The 19,345-nt window shown below is 58.8% G+C and overlaps 3 protein-coding genes across 4 annotated transcripts; 1 reads left to right on the top strand and 2 right to left on the bottom strand.

Annotated features, from left to right (window-relative positions):
• The first annotated feature begins 30 nt into the window (after positions 1-30).
• On the top strand, positions 31-5,490 carry POLR2C (RNA polymerase II subunit C). Its single transcript, XM_066327598.1, has 9 exons — positions 31-174; positions 398-447; positions 675-743; positions 910-962; positions 1,071-1,199; positions 1,861-1,912; positions 2,380-2,548; positions 4,270-4,344; positions 4,976-5,490. Exons 1-9 carry the CDS (start codon positions 89-91, stop codon positions 5,118-5,120), a joined length of 828 nt encoding a protein of 275 aa, XP_066183695.1. The 5' UTR covers positions 31-88; the 3' UTR covers positions 5,121-5,490.
• A 2,431-nt stretch (positions 5,491-7,921) lies between these two features.
• On the bottom strand, positions 7,922-12,127 carry DOK4 (docking protein 4). 2 transcript variants are annotated; one of them, XM_066327588.1, is made up of 9 exons: positions 12,067-12,127; positions 10,824-11,030; positions 9,840-9,947; positions 9,514-9,628; positions 9,298-9,417; positions 9,016-9,205; positions 8,568-8,706; positions 8,357-8,480; positions 7,922-8,265 (listed from the first exon to the last, which is right to left on the bottom strand). In XM_066327588.1, exons 2-9 carry the CDS (start codon positions 10,887-10,889, stop codon positions 8,141-8,143), a joined length of 987 nt encoding a protein of 328 aa, XP_066183685.1. In that variant the 5' UTR covers positions 10,890-11,030; positions 12,067-12,127; the 3' UTR covers positions 7,922-8,140. The 2 variants fall into 2 exon arrangements, with proteins under 2 accessions (XP_066183685.1, XP_066183687.1); XM_066327590.1 differs by lacking the exon at positions 12,067-12,127 and having other exon boundaries at positions 7,922-8,213; positions 10,824-11,462.
• A 761-nt stretch (positions 12,128-12,888) lies between these two features.
• On the bottom strand, positions 12,889-18,453 carry CCDC102A (coiled-coil domain containing 102A). The gene is made up of 8 exons (XM_066327587.1): positions 17,246-18,453; positions 15,956-16,158; positions 15,732-15,840; positions 15,394-15,510; positions 15,100-15,309; positions 14,686-14,856; positions 14,471-14,574; positions 12,889-13,412 (listed from the first exon to the last, which is right to left on the bottom strand). The coding sequence occupies exons 1-8, from the start codon at positions 17,762-17,764 to the stop codon at positions 13,286-13,288; spliced, it is 1,560 nt and encodes a 519-aa protein (XP_066183684.1). The 5' UTR covers positions 17,765-18,453; the 3' UTR covers positions 12,889-13,285.
• Between the last annotated feature and the right edge of the window lie 892 nt (positions 18,454-19,345).

Below are 19,345 nucleotides of genomic sequence, written 5' to 3'. Positions count from 1 at the left end.
GGGCCGGGGGGAGCGGGGCGGGGACGGACCGGGCGGGCGCTCCGGGCGGCGGGATCGGGGCCGCGGCCGCGGTCGGGGCGGGGCAGCCATGCCGTACGCCAACCAGCCCACCGTGCGCATCACCGAGCTGACGGATGAGAACGTCAAGTTCATCATAGAGAACACGGACCTGGCGTGAGCACCGCCGCGGGGCCGGGCCGGAGCGGGCGGGCCCGGGAATGAAGCGGCCGCGGGAGGCCCTGGGGGCGGCCCCATGAGCCTGGGCTTCCCGCGGGCGCTGCTGGTGCGGCCGGGCAGGGTCTCTGAGGCAAAGCCTCGCAGCAGCCTCGGCCAGCGCCTTGCGAGCCCCGAGCCTCACACCCCCTCATGCCTAAACACGGGTGTTTCCCTCCCTCAGGGTGGCAAATTCCATTCGAAGAGTGTTCATCGCAGAAGTCCCCATCATAGGTGAGGTGTTTCGCTTGTCTGTGGTCGCAGGCCTTTGGTCTGCCCTCCGTGTGGGTCCCACACCTCCGCTCTGCTTTTGGTTCTCCTTACCCGTGTTCAGCCAGGACTGTGCCCTGCAGATGCTGCCTCAGTGTGTCTCTGCAGTCCCTGTAATGTTCTCTGTGCTTTCGCAACTGGCTTTTCTCCACATGGGTATTTCTCGGTTTGTGATTTTCTCTTCTCTGCAGCCATTGACTGGGTCCAGATCGATGCCAACTCCTCCGTGCTCCATGATGAATTCATTGCACACAGGCTGGGTGAGTGCTGTGGTGGGGAGGAAGATGAAGATGTGTTGTGGGTAAAGTCAGTCCAGAGATGCTGAAGCGCCTTTGTCAGATGCTGTTCCTCCTCCTGTCTTGGCAGGAGGGTTAGGGGCTCTCATGGTGTCACTCAGACGTTCCTCTGATTTCCTGCTTCTCACAGGTCTCATCCCGCTCACCAGTGACGACATTGTGGATAAGATGCAATATTCCAGAGTGAGTCAAGTGAAGTGCTGTGGGGGATCATTCTGAGGGTGGCGAGTGTTTGATCTGATGGGAAGCTCTGGCAGTTTCCTGTATAAAGAACCTGTGTGTGTGTACCAGGACTGCACGTGTGATGAGTTCTGCCCCGAGTGCTCCGTGGAGTTCACGCTGGACGTTCGCTGCAACGAGGACCAGACCCGGCACGTGACATCCCGTGACCTCATCTCCAACAACCCCCGTGTCATCCCGGTCAGTGCCACCCCACTCCGCATTCCTGCTGAGGCAGGGTGGCAAACACATGGAATGTAGACACTCTGAGAATGTTTCATGTTTCCTAAAGCTCCGCTTAAACTGTAGTGGGAGAGCAAAGCAGGAGTATCTGCAGAAGCAGTGTGTGTGCCAGTGCCCTCCTCGCCTCTACCGCATTGGCGTTCGCTTGCTGTCTGATGGGGTTCAAAGCAGTGTGGCCTCATCCTGCATCCTGAGTCCCAAACTCCTTGGCTGCCCTGAGGCCTCTGGCTTGCTGGTTTTTGCAGCATGGCAGAGTGTGCTGCAGAAAGAGCCTGGACCAGGACACTGCTGCCAAACAGCTCCTGTGCAGTCATCTTGGGGAGGGTTGGTGGTGCCTAAGTGGGACAGAGGCAAAGGAACTTAAAGAGAATGTTCTAGTACAGATCCAGATGTCACCGCAACCTGGGCTGCTCCTGCTGCCTGGTGACAGTGTGTGCCTGGGTAAAGCCCAGCTGGAGCCTGCAGTCTGTTACTTGCCTTTGGCTGAGGTGATCTGAGTGCTGTGTGTCATCTGTAGCAGCTGTGGGAGTGACTTTGGGAACCAAGCAGATGTGGTGTGCTGAAGCTCATCCAAGCTGATCTTGTCCCTAATTTGCTTGGTTTTGTTTGGCTGCTGCAGGTGACATCTCGGAGCAGAGACAATGACCCCAATGACTACGTGGAGCAGGATGGTGAGTGATGGGTCACTGGGAATAAGAAGCGTAGGAGGAAATTAACTTTTCTCTCAGGTTCCTTAAGAACTCATTCTTCCTTTACTAGCTGTGCAACTGTAAGGCAGCTATAAATATGACAGTTTTGAGTAGCTGGTGTCACTTCATGAATGGGGTAGCATTTTGTCTTGATGCCACTCAGATTGTCTCAGAACTGAAGTCCTGTGTCAGAGGATGTTTCTGTCTCTCCTTGTGAGAGCTTAGAGACAGCAAGAAGATGAAATGGTGTGTTGCTGGCTGTTCCTTGGGGGTCTGTACAGCTCCTTTTTACTGTTCTGGGGGCACAGCTGAGCCCCTCTAAGAATCCAAGCAAACCCTGAATGCTGGTGACATCTTCCTGAGCACCAAAAAACTGCCTTTGCTGCAGTGTGATCCTGCACACTCTTTTCTCCTCTGCAGCCTTCTCAAAGAGGTGTGTGCTTTTCCAGACATCCTGATAGTGAAGCTGCGGAAGGGGCAGGAGCTGCGGCTGCGAGCCTACGCCAAGAAGGGCTTTGGCAAGGAACACGCCAAGTGGAACCCCACGGCCGGCGTGGCCTTCGAGTACGACCCCGACAACGCGCTGAGGCACACCGTGTACCCCAAACCAGAGGAGTGGTATGTGCTGGTGTCTGTCCGCAGGGACTGGGAAAGGTTTTCCAGCAGGCAACAACTTACACTTCAGCCCTGGGGATGATTTGGGTCAGTAAGCGATGGGGAGCGTGCCTGCCACATCCCCTTGTGCAGACTCTGCTCCTGGGGCTGGGTGGCAAGGCCAGTCACTTGTTTGTGGCTGCGCACAAGGTGGACTGGTTTGTGGTTGTCTGTTGTCCTCCCTCACGTATCATCACTGCTGGTTTGCCTCACTTTGAAGCTATTTTTCACCACTTGTTGCTGATTTTTTTTCCATTCTGTGTAAGTGTTTTGTAGTAAGGTCTGAGGAAAGAACAGGTCCATGTGAGATGAAAGAAGTTGCTGTGAGAGCCAAGAGTGGAAGGTTGAGTTGCAAGAGCAAGTCCCTGAGAGCAGGGACTGGGCAGGGTAGTGGATGTGATGTTGTAAACATTGATCAGTGGCAGGCTCAGAAACCTGGTGTGGCGCACAGGAGACAGGGCACCAGGAAACAGTTTTTGAGAAGTGCTGAGCAAAAGTTGGAAAAATCCCAAAAGAGGATTGATATTGGAGCTGCCAGTTCTTGACAATATGTCTGTCTTTTCAAGTTCATCTGATTCCCTGTGAAGACAATACAGAGCCAAAGGCTTCTGTTGTCCAAGGCCAGCTATGATTTTTGGTTTAGATTTCATGCTAGCTGCTTTTTGAGGCTATTGGCAGAGCACTGGCATGCAGCTGGACTCTCCAAGCAGCTGTTAAGGTCATAGAAGCCTCTGCACTGTTTTGGTCATGGGTGGTTCTGCAAGTAACAAGAAATCCCACCTCAATTAACCCTTCATCTCTCTCAGTGGTTTGTACAGGCAGAGGGTTTGTTTGAGAAACAGTTTTATTTCAGGCAGCAGATTACAGGGTGCTGAGATCAGTGTTTCTGGGCATTGCTGGGGCAGAGGAAGGCCAGCAGGAGACCTTGGTGGGTACAGGATTTTCTGTGCTGGCTTCTCAGACAGCTCAAGGCTTTGGGTTTTCTTACACAGATTAAGTGGTTGCACACAGCTTCTCTGGTGTGGTGCTCTATAGCCCAAGGGATGCAGCAGGTAAAAAGGTGTGTTTGCCTAACTGATGCACAGGTATTGCAGTGATTTTGGGAGAGGACTGGAGGTGCAGGACATTAGGATGGAGCTCACTGATGCAGCTGGTGTCTGTTGTATGGGAGATTTTTTTTCCTTCTGGGTCCAAGCCAACTCAGACTCACAGACTTGAGTGCTGGAGTACTCCAGTGCTTTCCTGGCCCCATGGGAAGTAGAAAGAAAAGATAACCCAAGATCCATTACTCCATAAAAACATGCAGGTTCCATAAATACAGTCCCTTCAGGAATCAACATCCCTTCACTGTAAGCACCCACCAGATTGTACCAGTGTAGGTGGATGGAGCCACAGTACAGGGCTTGCTGAGCTTGGCAGGACAGGGCTGATCCCCTTCTTCCAGTGCTGCTGGATGACTCTGTGCCATTAATGAGGAGTCAGAAAGCACGAAGTGTGACTGGGCTTGTTTCTGTGACTTGATATTTGATAACCACCCTGTTGTGTGCTGGACGTGAGCCCCAGTGCTCGCTCTGTGGGGCCAAGCTGAGTGCCTGGGCTCTGTGGGGCCAAGCTGAGTGCCTGGGCTCTGTGGGGCCAGGCTGGGGCAGGGGCTCTGTGTCACCTCTCCTGCTCTCTCCTTCCAGGCCCAAGAGTGAGTACTCAGAGATCGACGACGAGGATGCTCAGGCTCCCTATGACCCCAACGGGAAGCCAGAGAGGTAGGGAGCTGAATGCAGTGCTGCAGCTGGAAGATGAGGTGACTGGCTGGATGCATCTCATGGGCTCTCATTAAGAGAAGAGTGTCTACACTGTGCTGAAATTGCCAGCCCAGGGAGCTGACATTCCCTGAAAAGCAGGGCAGAAGTTGGCATTAAGTGGTGATATACCCCGATGTGGCAGGTTTTCCCCTCTGGGAGATACTAGACAGCTCTCCTGAGTTCATGTTGCCATGTAGGGTGGTGTACACTCAGTGAGGTGTGAGGCCTGTGGGGGATATACCCTGGCTTAAGGTATTCATTCTCCTGTGTGTGTCTCATGCTCTGATTGCTGGTGTTATTTGCAAAAGTGCCTCAGCCAGCCTTAGGCTTGGGGCTCACAGGTCATGGTGCTGAACAGAAATCATTCTCAGAAGTGCTCTTGCAGCCCATGAAGTTGTGAGTGTTGGTGTGACAGTTGTAGAGGAGCAGCACTGGCTGTTGCCAGCTTGGGAGGTGAATGATGATTGTGATGGTTGGGATTCCAGGCAGATCCCCCTGCCATGGGTGTGGATGGGCTGGAATGGTGTGCAGTCTGGGTTTGCACCTCCTTGCAGAGGCGATGGTGAGTTAACCCCCTGCCTTGTAAACTCAGGTTTTATTACAACGTGGAGTCCTGCGGCTCCCTGCGCCCTGAGACCATCGTCCTGTCTGCACTGTCTGGCCTCAAGAAGAAACTGAGTGACCTCCAGACACAGCTGAGCCATGAGATCCAGAGTGATGTCCTCACCATCAACTGAGGTGGCCCTTGCAAGAGAGTAGTGTGAGAGTACTGTGAGTGATGCCTGGCTGAGACCTGGGGGAAGGCTTTTACCTCCCCATCATTTCCCTCTGCCTTTTCTGGCCCAGCACGTGGTTGGTGATACCTCTTCCCTGGTCCTCCTTCCCAGGGAAAGCTATTGTGATGTGTAGGATAAAGCAGGAAGGGAATCACTCAGTGAGCATCTTAGCTGGGACAGGCTTTGTCTCCAGATGATCCTGGAGTTCTGGTTCTGGTGTTGGATTTTGGCCATGTGGTGTTTGGGATTGGGAAGCGTGTACCTTTGTTACACAACCCTACCTTATTTACATGTCCATTCTTTACTGTGCTGAATAAAGCCTTACCCCAAATTTTTCTGTCATCCCTGAAAGCTCATCCGAGGCTGCTGGAGATGTCACATCATTTCCTTCTCTCCAATAGACATTAACTTAATGAGATCTACTTTGGAAGGAGCGTTGCTCGCTGATGCTGATTGCTGCTTGTGACATTATCTCCTGAGGAGAGCAGCACCCCTCCTGCAGGCAGCCCGTCGTTCACTGATCCAATGCTGTGTTTGAAGCAGATGTTTGAGGCCAGGGTGGGCGAGATGCTGCAGAAGGCAGCACTGCAGGGGAGCCCAGCTGGGTCAGGCAGGCAAAGCTGTACTTACAGAATCCTCTGGAACAGACTCCACCCCTGTGCTGTATAAACCTTTTCTGAGGAGCTGGGTGGCACATGGTCTGTCAGTAATGGCCCCTGGCTGATACCTTTCGTTGTGCCCACGGCCCCCAGTGTGTGCTGGGCTGGAGTTTGGTGCAGGTCCCATGCCCTGACCCCCCTGGAAGTGGCTGAAAGCAATGGCTTTTGTCAGCCCTCCTCTTCCCCTCCATCACTGCCCAGCATGACTTGGGATGAACTTCTTGGTGACACTTTTCCTAGGGAGACCTGCAGCTATTGTACTGTGGGGGCTGGGAGAGAGGGGAAGGCCTGTGTGTCTCTGTACTCATCCTGGTGTGGATGGGGATGGTTCAGGGGGTGGTGCTAGGGTCATGCTGAGCTGGGGAGAATAGCCCATGTCAGCATTGCCTTCCCCTCCAGGCAGAAGCTGCTGCAGCCAATGGGGCTGCTGCTTCCATTTCCTTGCCATAGCAGAGCTGGCTGCAGCATGGCTCCCAGTGTCCCTGTCCCTGGAGGGATTGCTGTGCTGGCTGGCATGGCTGTCTTACCTTGAGGCCAGTGCTGCCAGGCAGTCATGGCATGAAGAGCTTACCTGGCACAGCTCTAGGAGAGTTGGGAGATGGTGTGCCTTTGAAACCCCTTCATCTGGGGACTTGGAGCCACCACTAGCCTGGCACATCCCCAGAGCCACAGGCAGCTGGAGGTGAGGGTGACAGTGGGGTGCTGGCATCCTGTTCCACTCAGGGTTGTTTGATGGAGAGTGGCAACTTGCTCCACCCTTTTTCCTCTCCCAGCGGTTTTAGGGCTTCACTTGAAATGTCCTGGCCATGGCTGGAGGCACAACAAAGCCCTGAGCCAAGCATGCTGCCAGGAACCTCAGGAAATCTCCCCCCATCAGCATTTTTCTCTCTGGCAGGCACTACTCCCACTTGCGCTTCCCGAGCGCGCTTGGATGGAACAGACAAACAGGAAGGGTGGATGTGGATAAGGGTTGTTTATTCATTGAGCAACTCCTTAAAAACCAGAAAAACCAAACATTTTTTGGTAACAAATGTTAAATCTTTTCCAGATGAGGTGTGTAGCCAGGAAAAGAGAGCAAGTTCCACCTCACCCCAGGGAGGACGCACTGCTGGGCAGTGCTAGGGTCCAGAGCCCCTCTGTGCCCAGCCATGCTGCGAGGAGCAGCCTTTCTCTGTCCCCATGTCCCCTCAGCCACAAGCTACACCACCCTGAAACACAGTATTTACAGACCACAGATTCCCACATCACTACACTCCCTGTGCCCAACACATGGACCTGGAGCTTTAAAGGGCAGAAATAAAACCACCAAGCATCCAACCCAGACAGAAAGAAGACTCCAAAGAAACACCAAGGTTTGTACGGCAATAAAAAGATAGCCCTTCTAAAGGAGGTCAATAAATAGGAGAACTAGAAAAAATCAATTGCTTTTAAGTTCAGCACATAAAGCCCAGTTCCACCCCCAGTGGGTGAGGAGGGAGTGAGGGCTATGGGAATGCACAGAGGAATGTGGCTCTGCCCATCAGCATGGGTTTCTCTGCCCTGGGGCTTCTCATATCCACAAAGCTGCCACTTGAGAGACAGATGCTACTGGCCAAAACCAGTCCCATGGTTGCCCACCAGCAGATAAACCAGGGGCATGGCAGGGGGACACAGCTGTGGGAGGAGTGAGGGGTGTTGGGGTGGAAGCAGCCAGGGAGCTCGGCTCTCTCCAGCCGCTCACCCCAGCCAACCCCCCTGGAAGGAAAACCAGTTTCTCCTGAGACATCTCAATTCTACAGCGAATGTTTAAATAGCTTGAAGAAGTGCAAAAATCAGCTCAGGGATGGCAGGGTGTCCTCAGGAGCACCCGCCTTTTCATGGAGGGGTGGGACCCTGCACCATCAGCCTGGCACAGTTGCATCCTCCGACGCTGCTCCATGGCCATGGCAGAATGATGCTCCAGCCTTCCTGCCACGCAGAAAACTCTGAATTTCTTGACCCCCCTCCATCTCTCTTCACCTCCCAGTTGGATCCCTAAGAGTCAAAAACCTCTGGGCATCTGCCCAAGGGCTCTTCAGCAGCCACCAAATTTGCATTCATGTGAGAAGGAAATATCTCTTACAATATGGATATTCAATATATATTTGAAGTCAGTTGAGGCTGAGCCAGCCATCACCTCCACTAACGCCAGACCAGGCCATGAGCCAGTGCCTGTTTCTTAAGGTCTTGGCACCAAGGTGCCCCAGCTCGGTCTCCTGGAGATTCTGAGGGGTGACTGCCTGCATCCTTAGCACCCCTTGGAGAAGAAAAAGGGGACCCCTGCCACAGTCCCCCCACACCAGCTCACGGGGACGATGTGGGCTCCCTGCTTTCAGGCTTGTCGCTTTTGGAGGACTTTGGCTTCAGCAAGATGAACCTGTTGAGGAGGTCGGTGTCCGAGCTGGCCTGGGCGCCTGCATACGCCTCCCCTGGGGACAAAACAGGGTGGGCTCACCTGGTGGGGAAAGCTCTGGGGTCTGGAGGAGCAGCATGTCCTTGGGGTGGGGTGAGGACACTCACCAGCATAGCTGGAGGACTCGGCCATGTTCTGGGAGCCAGTGATGTGGTGCCAGTAGGCGCTGCGGGGCAGCATGGTTGTGGGCGTGCAGGGGTAGGAGAAGTGCTCAGTGCCCTTGTTCAGCAGCTGCAGGGGATGGGGGAAGGAGGGTGACACAGGGCCCCCAGAGTCTCCCCCAGCTGTGTCCCCCCCTCAGCACGGGCTGGAGCTTACCCTGACGTTCTTCTCCATCTCCAGCAGGACCCTCTTGTGCTGCTCAGCAATGGCCAATGTGGCGCTGTGCACGCGCTGGTAGATCTGCTCACCCTCCTGCGTCTGGAAGGTATAGAGACCTTCTCCTGCATCACACATCCTGTGGGGACAGGGCACAGGATGTCACCAAGGTCTTCAAGCCAAGGGATGATAAACAAAATCCACCCTAGATGGCAGCTGGCACAACTTCCCATACTGTTAGAGCTGTGCCTACATCCCCTTCATGGAGTTGATCTGGGACCAGAACAGCTCCAATCCCCACCTGCCATGGGCACTCTGTACAGGCCATGGCCATCACCCCAGCCTCAGGCCTGCCCTGTGGTGATGCCAGCAGTGCCACTGCCTGGGGCACCCAGCTGGACAAAGGCACCCAGCTGTGATCCCTGTCGTGGCAAGGGTGACCTCTCACCGTCCGGCCTCGAAGGTGAAGCGGGTGGCATCGCGGCCGTAGCGGCGCAGGGAGCAGAGAGGCCAGGAGACCAGCTTCACCCGGGGGTTGTGCGTGTCCCAGAGGTAGATGTTTTCATGGGTGATCTGCAGCTTGCACTCGCCATAAACGTCCAGGTTGGGGCAGGGGAGGAGGAACACGTTGAACCGGTCTGGAGAAGGGGAAAAAAAAAAATAAAATAAAATAATGTGCGGGGGGTGCAGCGAGGCGGAGCCCCGGGCCAGCACCCGCCGCCGCGCTCACCCGTCTGCTCGCACTGCACGCCGGGCGCCAGCAGGTCGGGCTCCCCCAGGCTGATGTCGTTCAGGCGGGCGCCCAGGCACTCCACCGACAGCGTCTTGTACCACTCCTCCGCCTCCAGCTCTGCAAGGCACCACGGCAGCCCCTGGGCGACCCTGGCCACGCCGGGGTGCCCCACCCGGCACCCCCAGCCCGGCTCCGCTGGGCGCTGCCCCGTACCTGAGTCGCAGGTGAAGGTCCGGGCGGAGTCGTCGGTAAAAACGATGGCCACCGCCTGTCTCTTGGTCTCCTTGGGCAGCCGCGTGATGCACTTGACATTGCTGATCTCGGTGACCTGCAGAGGAGTTGGGGGCTCACCGAGGGCTGCACCTCCCAGACCCTGTTTTCCCTGCTGCACCTCCCAGACCCTGACACCTGCAGCACCCAGACCCAGCTGCCGCCCCCTCCAGAGCGGACGGGGTGACAGCCACCCAGCGAATTCGGGCAAGGAAGGACCTGCTCTGGCACGGGTCCCCAGGCAGCACCCCTCCAGCGCACCCCCTCACCTTGGGGCACCCCCGCAGGCACGCCGACTTCTCATCCGGGTACTTCTCCAGGCGCTGGGGCCCTTTGCTGGAGGATTTGCGGAAGACCAGCCAGCACCGGCGGTAGATCTGCCGGACAGAGAGCGCGGCGGCTGCTCGGTGCAGGTGGCGGGCCCTGTCCCCGCCACATCCCCACGTCCCCCTGTCCCCAGCCCCAGGACACGTGCCTGGATCTGCTGACCCTGCTGGCCTGGGCACAGGAGGGGAGGCTGGGGATAGGGATATGCCGGGGCTGCTACCATCTGCCCCCATCAACCCGCCAGTGCTAATTACAGAGCTTAATTAATGATCACAGACAAAGCTCCCAAGGGGACCGCTGTTCTGGCATTTCCTCGTCCCCTCTCCTACATCCCCTGCCTCTGAGGGTGGCGGGGCCACCGTCCCCAGGCATGTCCCCCCTCCCCTCGAGCCCGCTCCCTCTTTGTTCTCCCTAATTAGCATGAAATTACCCAGCATGCTCGTTGCTGCCGGCTCCAAACCATGGAGGTGGGCGACCAAACCCCCTGACCCCCCACCTAGCGATGCTGCGCTCCCACACCACCCTAATTTGCACCCAACAGCTCCAACCCCTCCAGGTGTGGGGCATCCCCGATGCCAAACTGTGTGTGCAGGGAAACTGAGGCACGGAGGGAAGGGAAGGCTCACAGACATCCCCCAACACCTGGATGACCTGGGACAGGTAAACGGGTGTTACTCGGTGCAGGATGCGGCCGCTGCAGGAGCTGGTCCCCTGGGGCCGCTGGCTGATTTGGGTACCAACAAGTGGCCTGTTCCTGCCATCCCCCACACCTCTGCCACCACAGCCCCAAAAGGTGCTTATTCAATCCAAAACAGGGGCAGAGGATGCTGCAAGAAGGACCTGTCCATGTCACCTCACTAGGAAACCATCACCCCAAATCCATGGATGTTCCCCCGCACATCTCATTCCCCAAGATCCCCACTCACCCCCAGCTTCTTGCTCTTCATCCTCACATAGCCCTGCTTGATGATGTCGTTAAAATTCGTCGCCATGGCGATGGCTCGATAGGGTAGGGGATATTTTGGGAGGGGGGGGCTGCCTTCACCTTCGCCCCCCCCTCTCCATCCTCTTCCTCGTACCCCTCCTGTCTCACCACCGGCCCAGCTTGGTGCTAGCAGTGTCCCCCATGCTGGCTGGAAAAGAGAAATGACAGATAGACGAGTGACATCTTCCTCGTCCTCCTCCCCCTCCTCCTTGTCGTCCTCCTCCTCCTCCTCCTCCTCCTTCCCCTCCTCCTCCTCCTCTTCCTCCTCCCTTCGCTGCCTGAACCATCCGAGTGGAACAGTCCGGTGTTAACCCCTGCCAGCACGGTGGAGCCGGGGTGGCACAGACAAGCGGTCAGTCCCCTGCCGCCAGCTCCAACATGTGTCCGAGGGGACACCCACATCAGACCTCGCCCACAGGTCTCCATCACCTCTCGCACTCCCCCTCCTTCCTCCCAGGCTGCTCGCTCGGGCAGCAACATGGCCCCGGTTGGCTTCGGTGGCGCTGGCCGCGCCAGCTCCGGTGTGGGGTGTTTCGGCCGGCACCGGGTGCCAGAGGGACCCCGGCTCCCAACCTCGCACCCGCGGTGTAACCCAGCCTCTCTCCAGCCCTGCCGTGAGCTCGGCCTCGCTCAGCCTGGTCCCTGCTGGTTCCCCCAGCCCCGACCGGTGGGACCAGGCGGGGACCAGGCTCCTTTCCCAGGTGGAGAAGTCCCAGGTAGAAGGCAGTAACCCAGGAAACAGAATAGGGCCACCCCCAGGGATGTTCCTGCATGCCAGCGACACCCTGGTCCCCAAAGCCCAGCAGCCAGGGGAATCCGGCTGGGACAGCACCTTGGGGACCGCCCGCTGTCTGGAGAGAGGCCGGCGGCAGCGCTCCCTCTGAGGGGAATATCCCCCATTCCCCCATCCGCATCCCCCCACCCCACGCACATGAACACCCCAAGGGAACTCAGAGATGCTGAGGGGCACCTCCCGCCCCCTACCCCCGACCTGTCACCTCGGCACCCCCACACCTGTCGCCGCCGACCCCTCATCACCCATCACTCCCAGGTCTCCCACCGGGACGTCGCTCCGGGCGTTGTCACGTCCCGGCCGTTTGGCCCCCGACACTTGTCAGCCCAAACCTCGGTGCAAGCCCCGTCCTGTGTCACCCTTTCCGCCCGTCCCCGTTCCCCCGCCTTACCCGGCCTCCCGGTGCGAGCGAACCCGCCGGAGCCTCCGCGTCCTGCGAGCCCCGGAGCCGCCCGGCCCCGCCCCTCCAGGCCCCGCCCCTCCCGGCCCCGCCCCTCCCCGGTACCCCCCCTCCACCCCCGGGCTGCCCAACCAGAGCCACAACCGGCCGCCCTGGAAAGAGGTTTCCATCGTTTGGCTTCAGAGCGAACACCCTGCGGCGGCAGCAGCCTCTCGTCTGTCCCTCGGCTCAGGTGTCACCTCATCCCCGCTCTGTGCCCCCCAAACTGGTTTGCCTCTCACTAAAACTGCCCCCGGGCACCCCCATCCTCGTGGCCTCACTTGTTGGGCCATAAAAATATGAATAATCGCTGGAAATAAAAGGACATTAAAAAAACCCCGTGAGCAGCAAAGAGCTGTGCTTTTAGCCAATCAATTAAAAGGCAGAGCGAGGGGATTAGCTCACCGAAATATTAATTTTTAATAAGGTTGTGTCTGAGCGCCTCCAAAGCCCCCAAGGCTCTGCGCTGGGGGGGCTGGGCTGAAGGGGCTCTGCTGGGGTGATCAGCACCCACAGGTGAGCACCTCTACACCCCTGGGTCAGCACCTCTGCACCTCCCCAGGGAGAGCACCTCTGGGTGAACACCTTTCAGTGCACAGGTCCAGGGACAGGCTTCATCCCCACACTGGGCTGGTCTCCAAGCATGGGGACAGAGATGTCAGTGGGTGACATCCAGGCCCACACGTGGCTGGTGAAGAAATGTCAATTCTCCCCCATGTGTCCCCTCCCACCCTTGCTCCTGTATGGGGACAGACCAGCAGCTCACACCACCACCAGAGCCTGCGCCCATCTGGGCTCTGTATTTATAATAAAAAAAAATCATATACAAATACATACATATATATAATATATATAAAAAGAAGTGGGCAGTTTGTGGCTGCCAGGCTTGGCGCCTCTCTCGGCCTGAGCCTCCTCCTCCTGGGCTGCTCAGTGATGCTGGCTTTGGTGGCCACAGTGTTCCAGGAGATGCCAGTGGCTGAAGGGGCATCCAGTACTGTCCATGAGGCAGTGGGATTTGGAGCACCTCTGGGCAAATTTCTCCCCACTGCTCCGTGCCTCAGTTTCCCCATCTATACAAGGATCACCGCACAGCTGGGTCCCGTGGCGACGTGCACTTGAATGCAGAGGACGGATGTGGGACATCCTGCGGTGCTGGCACTGGCCCTGGGCTCTAGGGCACCTGTATCTGCAGGTCCTCATCCTCGTCGGGGTCGCTGGTGCCGTCCCCAGCGTCGTCGGGGCCGAAGCGGGTGCTGCGCATCTTGCCGAACAGCGGGGCGCTCTGCTGCCGCCGCAGCCTGCGAGGGACAGCTGCTGGGCTGGGCTGCCAGCACACCCCTGGGGGGCCCTGAAGCCCATTCCCCTGCACCCCTGCAGCATGACTGCACCCCCACAGCATGACTGCACCCCAGGGAGGTTCCTTCCTGCAGCCCTCGCTATGTTCTGAGTGCAGGATGAGCCCCCGCAGCCTGGGGACAACACTCTGGCATGGAACTGGGGAGCTGTGGGTGGTGCTTGGCACAACTGGGGCACAGGCTAAACCTCTCCATGGCTGGACATCACTGTGCTGGGCACCACAGACCCAGACGGGACTGCAGAGAAGGGAGGTGTCATCCCCCTAAATTGAGAAACCCCCAAAAAACTCAGGAGTCCCCATCCCCAGGAACCTGTGGTGGTTTTAGCTCTTTACTTGCCCTTATTGTGAAATGTGAAAATTCATCAAGGAAAATTTATGAATTAAATTTGAAATCCAAAGGCCCAGGATCCAGTGAGATCCAACCAGTCCACTATACTTTACTGGAAAGTATGAATTATTTAGGGTTGAGCACACAGGGAGTCTAGGGGGGGCGATGAATCCTCCATTATGCTTCCATGATTTAATGCAGATGTCCCAATAAAATAAAGGATGATTATAAACACCCCCCCAGCGCCTCCTGGAGCCACGGCATCGATCCCACAGCCATTTCAGCTCTTTACTGCTGAAGAGGCAAAGCAGGGCTGGGGAAAGTTTTGAGGGCAAGAAAACTCAGCTCCCACCTCCCCAGACTGATGTGGGATGCTAGGAGCCTGCCTTGGCCATGGCTACTAGTGGGTGCAACCCTAAACAGCATAAAACTGGGCTGTGCTGGTCTCTGGGCAGCCTTGTGCTGATTTAACTGGGAGCTGAATGCCACCCAGCTCAAAGCGGGGTGAAGACTGCTCAGAGGATGGCTGTGCCCTTCTGAGGATGTTGGAGGCACTTTGGCCATGCTTAGCCCGGGGTTCAGCCAGGCAGACACTGGTTGAGGGATGCTGGCAAGGAGAACATCATCCCATCTTTGCTGGTCCCTACGTGGCTCACCCAGCCCCTGCTCACCGAGACTGCAGGTGCTCCAGCTGCACCTGGAAACTCTCGCTCTGCTCCGTCTGCTCGTCCAGCGACCGCTGCAGCTTCCGCGTCTGGTTGTGGGCCTCATCCAGCTGTGGGATGGAATGGGGTTGGGATGGGATGGGATTGGGATGGAGCTGTTGGCAGCTGTGTAGGGAGCAGAACAGCTCCCTGACCCTCTCCACCAGCATGAGCTTTCTCACCTCATCCTCAGCTTGGGCCAGCTCCTTCTTCAGCTCCTCCACCCTCAGGCGCAGCTTCTTCACCTCTCCCTCGTGCTGCTCCACGCGGCGATTGGCGTGGGCAAGCTCAGCCATCTTCTCCTGGTACTGCTTCTTCAGCTTGGTGTGGATGTGCTTCAGGTCAGCCAGCTCCTGTGGTGGGCATGGGGAGGGGGCTGAGCATGGGACACCCCCATCACTGTGTGCCCCCTCCTCCCTCCCCAGGGATTTCTCCCACTGCCCCACCCTATGACCTGATGGAGCAAGGACGGGGTCACCACCATCCTTTGAAGGGTGGTGGCAAAATCTGGGCTTGAGGGAGCCCTGGGGGAGGCTGATCCCCACAACAGTCACCCAGGGATGTGGTGGTGGGGGACAGCACCACCCCTGTGGCACCTTGTTCTTCTCGAAGAGCTCAGCCTGGATGGTTTTGAGGTCGGTGTCCAGGGCACTGGCCGTCTGGCGCCGCTTGCGAGCCAGCACCTCCTCCAGGTCCTCGATCTGTGCCCGCAGCTTCTTGTTCTCCCGCTCCAGGTTGAGCTTCTCCGTCTCCAGCCGCTCCCGCCGGCCCCACTCAGCTGCATTCTCTGCCTGCAGCCTCTCCATCTGGGACAGGGGCATGGGGTGGCTGGGGGCAGCAGGACCCCCCTCGCCACTCCCTGTGCCCCCCACGTTGGGGTTTGGCCTCACCTCTGCACGCAGTTCAGCCAGTTTCTTGTCCATGCTGGAGCGAGCACCCAGCTCATCCTCCAGGTCCTCAGAGATGCGCCCCAGCTCGTCCTGATGAATCTCCTTCAGGATGTTGAGCTGTGGGGAGCCCAAAGGGGGCTGTGAACACCCACCTTCCACCTGAGCCCTGCCCATACCCATCCACCCAACCTTGATGGATGGACCCACTGCATCAATAGCACTAACCAAGCAACCTGGAGCTGGGGAAGTGGTTGTGGGCCACTGTGTCCACCAGGATGTGCCACCCAAGGGACAGGCCACCGTCTGGGGTTGCTCTGTTCCCCAGGCACCTCACTCACCTGCTTCATCACCTCCTGCTTGTTCTTGTTGAGCTCCTCATATTTGATCTTCCACTGGCTGAGCTCACCCTCCAGCTTCTCGATGTTCTTGCTGAGTGCCAGCTTGTCCCTGGGGAGAGGCAATGACGGTGACAGACTGCAGGACCCCATAGGACATGCTATCCCAGTGGGGACCAGGCTGGTGTCAGCTGGCACCCTGCAAGGGTGATGCCCCAAGCACTCACTCCCGTTCCTTGAGCAGCACTTTTTGGGACTCATCCAGCCTCAGCTTCAGGGCGGTGACTTTGGTGGCATCCTCCTCCACGACGCTGACGTCCTCCCAGAGCAGGCGGCTTCGCTCCTGGCGGCTGAAGGAGGCCCGGGGGCCCCGCTGCTCCCAGCTCTCATCCTGCTTGCTCGTCAAGATGTTTTCCATCAGCTCCAGCTCCTGTGGCACCGTGGGTGGCCCAGCACAGGGGACAGGGTGAGAGGGCTTCCCAGCCCCTACAGCACCCAGCCCTCACCCCATAACCAAGAATATCTCTCCCTCCATTCCCCAGGGATCCCCTAAGGCTGATGAAGAGGGACTTGCCCTTCCAGGGGAGCTCCCATACATCACCACACTCTGCTGCTGGCTCCCTGCCATGCTGGAAATTTGGTATCAAAAAATTACAACCCAATTTATGACACTGATCTCACCCAGGACTGCCACCTTGGGTGACCTTCTACCAGGCTCTCAGAGCACACAGTAAATGAGCCACAGGGGTTTCCAGGGGACCAAGTCCCTGGGGACCAAGTGTGGAGCCCATGGGGGATGCTCACATTAGTCTCAGATTTGTCACTTGGCAGCTGTGCTGTCAGGTGGACTGAACCATCACAGCTTGGCACCCTGAGAAGTGACTTCTGTGCTGTGACAGAGCCAACAGCAGCAGAGGAGGGACAGCTGTAGCAGCTGGGAGCGTCCCTGAGGTGGCTCTGGTGTCCCCTCCTTCCTCCTCCTCCTCCTTCCTTCAGCAGAAACCCCTGGCAGAAGCCCGTATGGACACCCTGACAGTCCAGCTGTGGCCAGGAGATGCCACCAGCATTGCCATGCCACCATCCCATGTACTAGCAACAGGGATTTTTGCCTAGTGGCTCCAAAGGGAAAGCCCTAGGAAAGGGACAGGTGCCAGTGCCAAGGTGATCTCACTCCATGGGGCTATGATGGCTCTGGATCGCATGTTCTGAGGAATCTGATCCCCACAATGCTGTTCCAAGAGGGATCTAACTACCCTGTACTGCTCCAAGAGGGGTCTGCCTGTCCTATGCTGCTCCAAGACAGGCCTGAGCCCAAACTCCTGCTTGGAGGTATCTGACACCCCCCTATGCTAATCCAAGAGGTGTCTGGCCCTCCCAATCCTGCCCCAAGAGCATCCCCCCCGCACTGCCCGTCTCCACAGGACAGGCAGCGCTGGTTTGGGGGCACATGCGGGTAGCAGACAAGGATGAGGCGCTCCCCCGTTCCCCCGCTCCCCGCGGCAGCCCCGCACCCCCACCTTGGCTTTTTGGGGCACCTCAGCCCCCACATCCCGCACAGGCTCCTGCTCGGGGCCGGCGTCCCCCTCTGCTCCGTCGGCGGGTGGGCTGCCGGCGCTGGCTTGTGTGGGTGGGCGCGGCGGGCGCTCGTCCGGCCGCTCGCGGTCACGGTCGCGGCGGAGGCTGGCCAGCTCCTTGGTGAGCGCCTCCAGCCGGTGCCGCAGCTGCCGCACCTCCTCCCGCGCCCGGTTGCGCTCGGCTCGCACCTTGCTCCACTTCTCACGCCAGTTGGCCGTGCAGTCCGACCACCACCGCATCGTCTTCTCCATCTGGGCCGCCCGCGCCCGCGCCTCCTCCAGCTCCCGCAGCCGCAGCTCCTCCCGCCCTTCCCAGTCCCCTTCCAGCAAGGCCGGCGGGGGCCCGGGCGAGGGTGTGCCGCTGGGGGGGGACGGGGAGGGCTCGGGGGCCAGCAGGGCCAGGAGCGAGCCCCCCGGCAGCGGCGGGGAGCCGGCCAGGCGCGACGCCCCGCTTTGGCTCATGGCGGGGCTGCCCTAGGGCATGGCCGTCACCGTCCTGCACCCAGCGACCTGCAGGAGACAGCGGGGGTCAGCTGGGGGCTGCGGTGGGTGGCTGGAGGGAAGGGACAGCAGAGGCAGGGTCCCTGGTTTTGGGGAGCGGCACACTGAGTGACGAGATCCCCGGGATGGACCCTAGCCAGGTCCTCGGTGAGGACTCTGGTAATGTCACCAGCCAGGTCCCCAGTAGGCAGCCAAGTGATGGCCCCAGCCAGATCCCCAGTGAAGACACCAGTGAGGTCCTCAATGAGGACCACAGCCCCGCCACTGGGATCTGGTCTTAGCTTGGCTCTGCAGGCACCTCTGCCAGTGCGTCACAATGAAGGGAAAACATCTACATGTTTTTTGCATGATGTCATCTGCATGAGGTCATCTGATGACATCATCTGTGAACCTCCAAGACCATCCCCGGTGCTGGAGCTGGGGTACTCAGCTGCACCCCAGAAGCCCCAGCGAGGATTACAGCCCAGATCCAGCGCCAGCAAAGCAGAAACGGCTCCGGAAGGAGAGCCGGAGCTGCTGGATTGGTGTGGCGTGGCAGCAGGACGCGTGTCCAGGCAGCTGGATGTGCTCTCCGATGATGCTGCAACAAAGGGCCGGTGCTGAGTGTCTCCATCCCGGCATGGACCTCACATCCAGGCACAGACCTCACATCCCGTCCTGGATCTCACATCCCGGTGCGGCCAGGCAGGCAAACCGCCCCAGGAAACCTCAATGGGAGGCTGCTGTGCGTCCTAATGGGATAAGTACAGGGTCCAGCCGCGGCTGGCCGCAGCCCCGGCAGGTTTTTGGGACGGTGCAGCCCGGACCTGCTACCAAATCCGGCTGGGCTGGGAGAGCCAGTGCTGGAGCAGCGGGAGCAGAAGCCGATAGCAGTTCTGGGATTTGTATGGGGGAAAGAACTCATTTTTCTGGTGATATTGGCTGAAACGTGAAGTTTTGCTAAAAACTCAGCGGCAAGCCAAGGCCCGTGCTCTCTGCGCTGCTCCTGGAGGAATCTCAAGAATTGGCAGGACCCGGCAGAGGCAGCGCCCACGGAAGCACAGATGGTGCAACAGGTACCCACGCAAAACCCACGGGAGTACACGCAGAGAACCGGCAACCGTGCAGCGCCCACGGGGAGCACGCGTGGACCCAGGGCACCGCTGGAACATCCACGGGGAGCGGGCGTGGAGCACCACCATCCACGGGACAGCCGCGGGAGGCACGCGTGGCTCACGGACAGCCCCGGAACACCGTGGGGAAGCAGGCGTGGGTCACCGGATCGCGCCCCCTCCCCTCCCGGCCCCCGCGCCTCCGCATTGGCGCCGGCCTCCGTCCCTCAGCCGCCGCGGCCCGGGCGGCGGGAGCCCCGCATTCCTCCGCTCCGCCGGAATTCCTCCCGCTCCGGCCGAGAGGCACCGCTCGGCCCGGCCCCGCCCGGTTCGCCGCGGCCCCGCCCGCCCCGCCGCGGCCCGGCCCGGCCCGGCGCGGCCCCTCCCTCGCCAAAGTTTCTCGCAAGTTTCCCGGTGCCGCCGCCCGCCCGTGCGCCCACCCGCCAGCGCG

The sequence above is a fragment of the Sylvia atricapilla genome, chromosome 12 (genome assembly GCF_009819655.1).
Source record: "Sylvia atricapilla isolate bSylAtr1 chromosome 12, bSylAtr1.pri, whole genome shotgun sequence".
Taxonomy (NCBI): domain Eukaryota; kingdom Metazoa; phylum Chordata; class Aves; order Passeriformes; family Sylviidae; genus Sylvia; species Sylvia atricapilla.
Note: the sequence above shows the minus strand (reverse complement) of the source record. Positions and strands in the feature narration are given on the sequence as shown.